The sequence below is a fragment of the Osmerus eperlanus genome, chromosome 28 (genome assembly GCF_963692335.1).
Source record: "Osmerus eperlanus chromosome 28, fOsmEpe2.1, whole genome shotgun sequence".
Lineage (NCBI taxonomy): Eukaryota > Metazoa > Chordata > Actinopteri > Osmeriformes > Osmeridae > Osmerus > Osmerus eperlanus.
Window position 1 is genome coordinate 1,391,763 of NC_085045.1, and position 8,449 is coordinate 1,400,211.

Genomic DNA, 8,449 nt, shown 5'->3' on the forward strand with positions numbered 1-8,449 from the left:
TGAGGCAGAGTTAATTTTGTTCAGGAAGTCTTCCACCATCTGTGTGTGTATAAGTTCAATTAAAACAATAATTATGTATTGTTCTTTTTAGTTAAAGACAAACAACTAAGAATTTACATATATTGTGTTCAACAATAATAATCGCAATACCTTGAAACCATGGTAATTTTTCTCAAGATTTTACCGTCAAAACCGGCCCATGCCTACCTGTACCTAACACACATATCTCTGGGACATCTGTAGGCCTATTCTCTATCTACATTAGTCTGCTCAACTGAGTGTGTCTATGTTTCTCTTGCAACTCATTACCACACAAAGCTGGAAACCTTATTCACTAAATTACCACACAGACAGTGAATGTATTTATTTATTTATTAAGTCCATCTATCACCTCATTGCACAAAATCACCAGACAATTGCACTAATAACACATAGCGACTAAAGCTCATTCTAATTCTGATTTATGTATATGATATTTACACTATTGTGATATCACATTTGGTAGGGGAAATGGGGAAATGGAGGAGAGGGAGTGGATGGATAGGAGAAAGTGAAGGAGGGGACATAGGAGACTCACCTGTCCTGTGGACCTGGTCAGCTTTAGAGTTTCCTATGCCTTTCACGGGCTCTGTAATCTTAAGATCCATCCCCTTCACCTTCAGAAGATCCTCTGGGGAACACAGGCATACAAGATTATTTTTAACTAATATCAAACATCCAAATATTGATGCCCCTCTAATCTATCAGTCCCACCACCATACAGCTAAGCAAAGACAAGGGTAACATTAAAGGGGTGATTGACTGTTTTTGGGGGGGTATTTCACACTGTTCCTTAAGGTCTCTGAATAGGGTATGTAACATTGGTTGGGCTGAAAATAGCCCGGGTGCTGTTCTATGCCCCCTGATACATCCTCTGAAATTTTCCCGGGAAAAAACGCTAGGTTTTCTCCTTTTATGGTATGCTCATGAATATATAGTTGAGCTGCGCGCTGATTGGTTGGTTTACAACGAGTGAAGCTGTGGAGCAAAGACACAACACGGCCAACAGCACTCACTGAAACAACGAAGGTGGAGACTTGAAATAAAAAAGTACAAATAAATCTATTGTGTCTACACACAACAGTTTTCAACAGATTGACTAGATATCATTTGAAATGGTTAGTTGTTTCCACTTCTGTTGTAGAAGAAAAACTGAATCGACTTAGGTGGGTAGAACGTTACAGCTTAGCAACTAAACTATATCGTGATTCAACTCAGATTTAGTTAGCTAGATAAAAAATAACCTGACAAAGATCTGGACAAGCATGCGTCGTGAATTGTAGATTTACATGTACGGGTTATTTGAATGAAACACAGTCAGGAACATGAAATAACGCCTTAGCCCCATTGCCAATAAACTAAATCGTCACACATTCTACCTAGTATGCTCTTGCGTTAGCAAGCTAAACTAGTTTACATGCCTACAGTCTAGGTGTTTTCGCTATCTAGCTGTTCTTGCATTCCTTGCAAATTAGCGTTAATAAAAAGCAGATGAGCTAGAGTCTAGATAACATTGACTCCACGTGCATGGCTGATGTTTGTCTATACAGTAGCTCTAGCGTAGAAGATCCCTGTGCAAGCAAACAAGATTTACTTAGGTGGGTAACGTTAGCACTACAGTTTAGCAAACTATCGTGATTCAAGGTTCACTGTATGTCTATTTTACACACCAAACTGTCATTTTTCAACTATGACAAGGTAAAATCGGTTTTGCAATCAATTGCACCTTTAACAAAGTATTTAGCTAACTGTCTAGCTAGTTAGTAGCTTCGGATAACTAGGATAGCAGAGTAGTGTGCACATTATACTTACCTGGAGGGAGCAGTCTGTAGCTCCATGTCGGGGGTACTTTACTAGAATTTAAGACTGCCTACTACTGGAAGTAGCAGTCAGAGCCGGTCTATTAGACATTCTCTGGAACAGTGTGGGATTAGTAGTTTTTAGCAATGACATGAGTTTTGCGGTACAGATTACATTGCAAGCGGAAGTGGTGAGACCTGTTTTCCGGTTAAGTCATGTGACGTTTGACATATATTTTTTTAAATAATAATTTGGGGCCCCTTGGCGACGCCAAATCAAGGCCCCATAAAGGCTTGAGCCGGCCCCACTTGTTATAGTGTTAAGTATATGTAAAATGTCGGTTAAATTGTAGTGCACATTCATAATAGGCCATACGCTTACCTGTAGCTAGCTCCATGACGGGGGTAGGCCTGCTGGAATTTAGTACTGGAATTAACTACTGTTAGTCCTTCTACGAAGTGTACAGAGTCGTAGAGCCTAGCGGTACTTTTCGCTAAAACTGACAATATAGGTTGTTGATATCACAGTAGCTACATATATGAGACAGTACCTGGCAATGCTTGTCAGCTGTAGAGCTAGCTAGCTAATGCAGGTAGCATAACACCACGTAAGTGCACCCCTACCATGGTTGTGGACAGTCACACTTGCTCATTGTGCAACACACCTGGCAATCAATCGTTTACTACGTTGATTCACCGCATATAAAGAAACACACCAGAGAATAGGTGCCTTCGACATGGACTGCGGCTATGGCAAGCCTTTTTAACATTTAAAAGCTAAGTTTGACTATCCGGAATTAACATTGTAGATATCAACAACGTCTTTCTGACTAGTCGTAATTACATTTTGGATAGTTGGAATTGTCATTCAAGATATCTGTAACGTAATTGTGACTAGTCGAAACTACAGTTAGAGATATCTGTAATTCAGTTTTGACTAGGCAAAACTGAATTACAGATATCTGCAATGACGTCATTGGAAACGACATTCAACTCGTCACACATCTTAAATGACAATTGCGGATATCTGTAATTCAGTTTTGACTAGACAGAATGAAAGTTAAAGATATCTCAAACGTCATTATGACTAGTGCAAATTATTGTGCATGACGTTGCTCTATTTTAGATATCCATAAATACGTAATTCCCCCTCCCCGCCATAATCAAAGTGAATGGATAAACGAGCAGTCATGGCGTTGGCTGTAATCGAAAAAACCACCAGAAAATGGCATGACCACCTAACCCTAACCCTAACCCTAACCCTAATTAAAAGTTAACAGGTGCTCCGCCTAAAGTGGGATGCGGGCCTAACAATGATTTGCATACACATACAGATATCTGCAACGTCATTTCGCCTAGTCAAAACTCTAATTCAAGATATCTGTAATTACATTTTGACTAGGCAGAATGAAAGTTACAGATATCTCAAATTTCAGATATCTCTAATCAAAATTAATTTCAAGATATCTATAACTTGATAATAGATATCTACAATTAAATTATGACTATCCCTAACTGCAGTTAAAGATATCTACAACGTCATTTTGACTAGTCATAATTCCAGTTACAGATATCTACAACGTAATTTCGCCTAGTCAAAACTTAATTTAAGATATCTCAAAATGAACATGTAGATATCTTGAATTGAGGTGAATTAAAGATATCTTGAACTGGAGTTATGACTAGTCAGAATCAAATTGTAGATATCTCAAACTGGAATTACAGATATCTACAATTCAGTTGCGGATATCCATAATTCACATAGTGGATATCCGCAACTGAATTGTAGATATCTGTAATGATAAACCCCATACAAATGAATGTCAAAAGTGACGTCATTTGTCCTAGGAAGAATGTCTTTGTGGATATCTGAAATGACAATTATGGATAGGAAGAATGTAATTGCGGATATCTGAAATGTTCTTTTTGACTAGGCAAAACTGAATTACAGATATCTGCAACACATATCCAGTCTAGCTGTTAAATGTTAAAAAGGCTTGCCATACTGCGGCTGCATGAAACGACCGGCGAGAGTAGCCGCTTGCAGTCGGGGAGGAGTTGAAAACGGCTCTGTAAAGTCGGACATTCCAGTTTCTCGTGGTTTGCTGCGTTGACGTCAGTCATGGCCGATCAAGCGCTGTTTGCTTACTTTACTTTATTTAAAATTAAACTTAGTCTTTCCGTTAGTGAAGAGGCGGACTAAAACCCATTCTTCAACATATTTTTAATTCAATTAAACTGTTTAGTCCGGATTTGACCTTTGGCAAAACTGAAGGTGTCAGAATAATTACAAAACACGCGTCAAAGTTGTCGTGTGTGAGTCTGGCCAATCATGAAATAGCTGTGTCGTCATTAGAACCCTTGCTGTTGCTCTTGAGAAAATGCGCTCGGCTACACAGCCGGCAGTTCTCGAATCGATCTCACGACTTTGATGGCTACGACACAGTGACCTAACCTCGGCGCCGTCTCAAGTCGGACAAAAAGTCTAACCAGAATTCATTGTTTCAAGTCAGCCGCCTGCAGCCGGCTGCAGCGCTGCATGAAGTCAGTTCATGTCGAACGCACCTATTAGGTGCCTATTGTATAGATAGATATATATATCTATGGTTCTCTCATTATTCTATGGGGAGAACTGCCTCTCTCGGGAAACTTCCGGCTTCGGAACTGTTTGCAGTTTCACTCAAGGTTCCTTTGAGGGCCCTCACAGGCGAGGGCAGAATGAATGGAGCTATACCAGCGCTTGCCATATTAGACATTCTCTGGCTATACCCCTGAAAATCAATTTCTCAGGATATCATTTTTTTGTCTAATAATTTGAATATTGCATTCGAAAGGGGAGGCAAAGAAAATACACACTGCAACCAAATTTGGTACAATGGGGCTTAATATGGAGTCGGGCTATGGGAGACACTGAGTCTATGGAGAATCGCATGGTCAAAACTGAATGCTTGTTTTAGATCTTTAAGTGCTTTTCTAACTGGATGGGTCACAGCATTTAAACTCATCCAGTTGGAAGCTACGTGCGGTGCACCTTGCAAGCTAGTTACGTTCGTTACAGCTAGCTAACAGCTAAAATCCCAGCTCAGCTGTAAAGTGATTGGTTGGAATCCGGCTGGGGGACTCGGGCATAGATATATATAAAGGGTAGATGTCTCGAGAGATGTAATTTATGCAGTGGCGTAACGACATCTCTCACATTGATAACAAACCAAACCGTTAAAAAATCGGTTGAAAATTGAGCAAGTTATGATCATTTAAAAAGTACATGTAGCATCAACACAATTATGGGTGAGCGAGTTGACTGTAGCAAGGTGGCCGCCATGTGCGGACGTTCTAGACTCCGCCGTAAGACATCTAGTCTTTATATATATCTATGGACTCGGGAATATCCCTTCTTCCTGTCATGCTTCCCTTCTCCTCACTGTCCAATAAAAAGGCAAAGATTATGAAAGTGTGCGAGACATATGAGCCTTTATGTTTAAAGCAAAAATAGCCAAGCATTGTGGGAAAACAGACTTGAGAAAGGACAACTGCTCAGTTTTTAAAACTTTTTTATTGTTTTTAACTTTTTTTGCTAATTTTTTAAATTATTTATATTATCTACAAAGTAAAAGTTTATTTTAACTTAAAAGTTACATTATGGTCAGGTGAGATGTGGGACTTCACCATCACATAGTTTCATAAATATCAGCTCTCTCCTCTCCGCCAAACGATTGTTAATCTCAGGAAGATTCTCTTTAGTTTAGTTTGGTTAGAAACCTGTTCTGAAGTCTTAAATGCGTCAGCGGCAGAAATTAAACAGTAACATTAATACTGCCTAAAGTTGGAAGAATTTTTCATATCAAGGTGCAGACAAAATATCAGTTCCAGTTCAGATTTTTTCTTTTATCGCTCTCTCTTTCTTAGTCTGTCTCTTTTATCTCTCACACGCAATTCTTAATTGGCAAGCTGAAACAAGTTACACAGGGGTAGCCCTCTGCCTGTGATAGAGGCAGAGGGGGAGGAGGAGGGAGGTGGTGGTGGCAGGGGAGAAAGAAGGAAGGACTTTTTCTGTTGTTAGAACTCTAGAACAATAAAATATCTGTCCACTGCATCCATCTGTTAACATTCTGCATGAGTGCGAGGGCGGGAGGGATGGAGAGAGGAGGAGGGAGGGCGGGAGGGATGGGGAGAGGAGGAGGGAGGGAGAGGGAGGGAAGCACATGTGTAGCAGGTCTGAGGAGGAGAGAGGCTGCGGCGTCTTCTTCTCTGGTGGCGGAGGAGGTAGTTCCGTGTGCTCCACAGCGCCCCCTACAGCTGCTGCTGGTGGTGAGGTTGCACTGGAGGGACAGAGGACACACGCACACACAGCTTACTACCACACGGAGAAACAGCCTGCTTAAGAGAAACAGCCTGCCGCTAGTGACAGCCTGAAACCGCTCCCAGCAGCCTACCTTGAGGGTGTGCCAGGTAGGAGAAGTGTGTGGTGGAGGAGACGGGGATGGGGTTGAGGGCACTCTGGGGCATGGGGGGCTGGGGGCCGCCGGGGGGCTGGGTGGTCATCAGCATCATTGGAGGGTGGGCGGGGTTTCCGTGGTGAGAGGCCACCATCCCAGACTGCATGTGGGCCTGATGCAGGGATGGGGGAGGGAGAGACGGAACAAGGGAAAGAGAGAATGTTGTTTCCACAGACAAAAACAGACACTTCTCCCTGGTCTACCTAGTGAACGGTGTTTGTGTGAGAATGCGTGTGTCTCGGAGGCGTGTCCCGGCTCACCTGCTGCACGTGGGCCAGGTGTGTCTGGCTGTACCCGTGCTGCACCTGCTGGGGGTGCAGGTACACGGCCTGCTGCGCCGTGGGGAAGTTGGCCTGCGGGGACTGGGGGTTGGGCCCCGGGGTCATGGAGGGTGGGGTGGGGGCCAGGGCGGAGTACATCTGCTGCTGGGGGGCGTTGGCCAGGTGCAGGGCCTGGGCCTGGTGCTGGGGGTGCTGGACCGGGCTGGGGGCCGGGTGGTTGCCCCCATGTTGGCCTCCCTGCTGGCTCTGGCCGGTGGGGGTGGCGGAGGGCTGGGGGTGCTGGGGGTGTTGGGGGTGCTGGGGGTGGGGGTGGAGGGTGGCGCTGGGGTGGGGGTACTGCTGAGGGATGGGGCCCTGAGACACTGTTGGAGGGAGAGAGTGAGAGAGGGATAGAAAGAGAGAAAAATCATTTTAAATATCGTTAAATTGTGTGTACTGGAAGTCTATCCTCATATATCAGCGACGGTAGCCGTGTGTGTCTTCCTGGTGGGTGTGTGTGTGTGTACGTACGTACCGTACATGGTGTGTGTCTTCCTGGTGTGTGTGTGTGTACGTACCGTACATGGTGTGTGTCTGCTCTCCGTACTGGCTGGTGGAGGAGACCAGGCCAGGCTGGCTGTGGGTGGGAGGAGCCATCATCCTACTGCCCTGCATCACCGGGCTGCCCTGCATCACCGGGCTGAACACATGCTGGGCCTGTGAGAGAAAGACAAGAGAGAGAGTGTGTGTGAGAGAGCATGAGTGACTGACTGACAGAAAGAGGCAGCGTGTGTGTGTGTGTGTGTGTACCTGGGACTGGTAGTGTGGGATCTGTTGCACCAGGGGTTGGCTGGTGAACTGCTGCGGGCTACAGGTGAAGTACTGGGTGGAGTATCCGGGGCTCTGGGCCACGATGGGCGGGCCTGCAGCCGTGGCTGGGTGCATCATGGTGGGCGTGCCCTGGGGGTGGTGCTGGTCTGACCTTTGCTGAGGCATGTTGGGTACTGTAGTTCACAGTGGAGTGCACAGAGAGAAACACAGGCCTTTAAAACTACAACAAAGATGCCAGGGAATGACTGACCGGTAGTATGAGAGAGATTGCGGGGGGGAGGGATGGAGAAACAGAGGGAGAGTTGGATAGAAAGGGGGAGGCAGGAAGAGAGAGAATGGAGGAAAGAGAGAGGCTCAGAGAGATAGAGAGAGGGAGTGAGTATTCTCACCTTTACCTGGTCTGTAGGGTTTAGACTGGTTCACCGCCATGTGGGGCATCTGAACATGGTACATCGCTGGAGACTGGAGGCAGGGAGAGAGGGACAACAGGAAGAGGAAGTTAACTAATCATTCTTCTTTTCCTTTGATCAGACCCACCCCTGCTCCGCCCCCCCCTCCCCACACATACACCAGTAGTTCCCAGCATGCCTTGTGGTCTTGGTGTGTGTAGGGGGACTGACATCTTTCCACAGGCCAGCATGCATGACCCTGGTCCTGACCCCTGACCCCCCCGCCCTAATCCCTCACCTGACAGGACTGACTAGGTGACACCAGTCCACTTCCATAGAGGGTGTTTAAACACTGCCCTGGTCTAACCTAGGTCTAGTCTGACTGACCAGACTGAAACTATCCTCACTTCCATCCTAACTGCGGTGGACTGTGACACACACACACACACACACACATCTGGAGAAAGGAAACAATAGAGGCCATGAACTAGGAGCTCAAAAAAGGGTCTGTCAAGCTAAGCCAGTAAAACAAAGATGAGGTTAAACTACTGTTTCAGTAAGACAGCTGTGTGGAATTGCAGTAAGACGTTGGCAAGCCAACATCAGATGGACATTTCAGCAAGCAAACATCGCAT

At 45.0% G+C, this 8,449-nt stretch overlaps 1 protein-coding gene across 1 annotated transcript in view; it reads right to left on the reverse strand.

Moving 5' to 3' along the window:
- Positions 1-5,372: 5,372 nt before the first annotated feature.
- Positions 5,373-8,449, reverse strand: part of atxn2 (ataxin 2) — a 12,803-nt gene continuing 9,726 nt past the window's right edge. Inside the window, exons 15-20 of the mRNA XM_062454055.1 lie at positions 7,815-7,928; positions 7,405-7,598; positions 7,173-7,311; positions 6,595-6,977; positions 6,272-6,446; positions 5,373-6,157 (exon numbers count right to left, since the gene is read on the reverse strand). Of these exons, the coding sequence (XP_062310039.1) occupies positions 6,129-6,157; positions 6,272-6,446; positions 6,595-6,977; positions 7,173-7,311; positions 7,405-7,598; positions 7,815-7,928 (1,034 nt within the window). The 3' untranslated portion in view covers positions 5,373-6,128. The remainder of the gene's footprint in view (positions 6,158-6,271; positions 6,447-6,594; positions 6,978-7,172; positions 7,312-7,404; positions 7,599-7,814; positions 7,929-8,449) is intronic.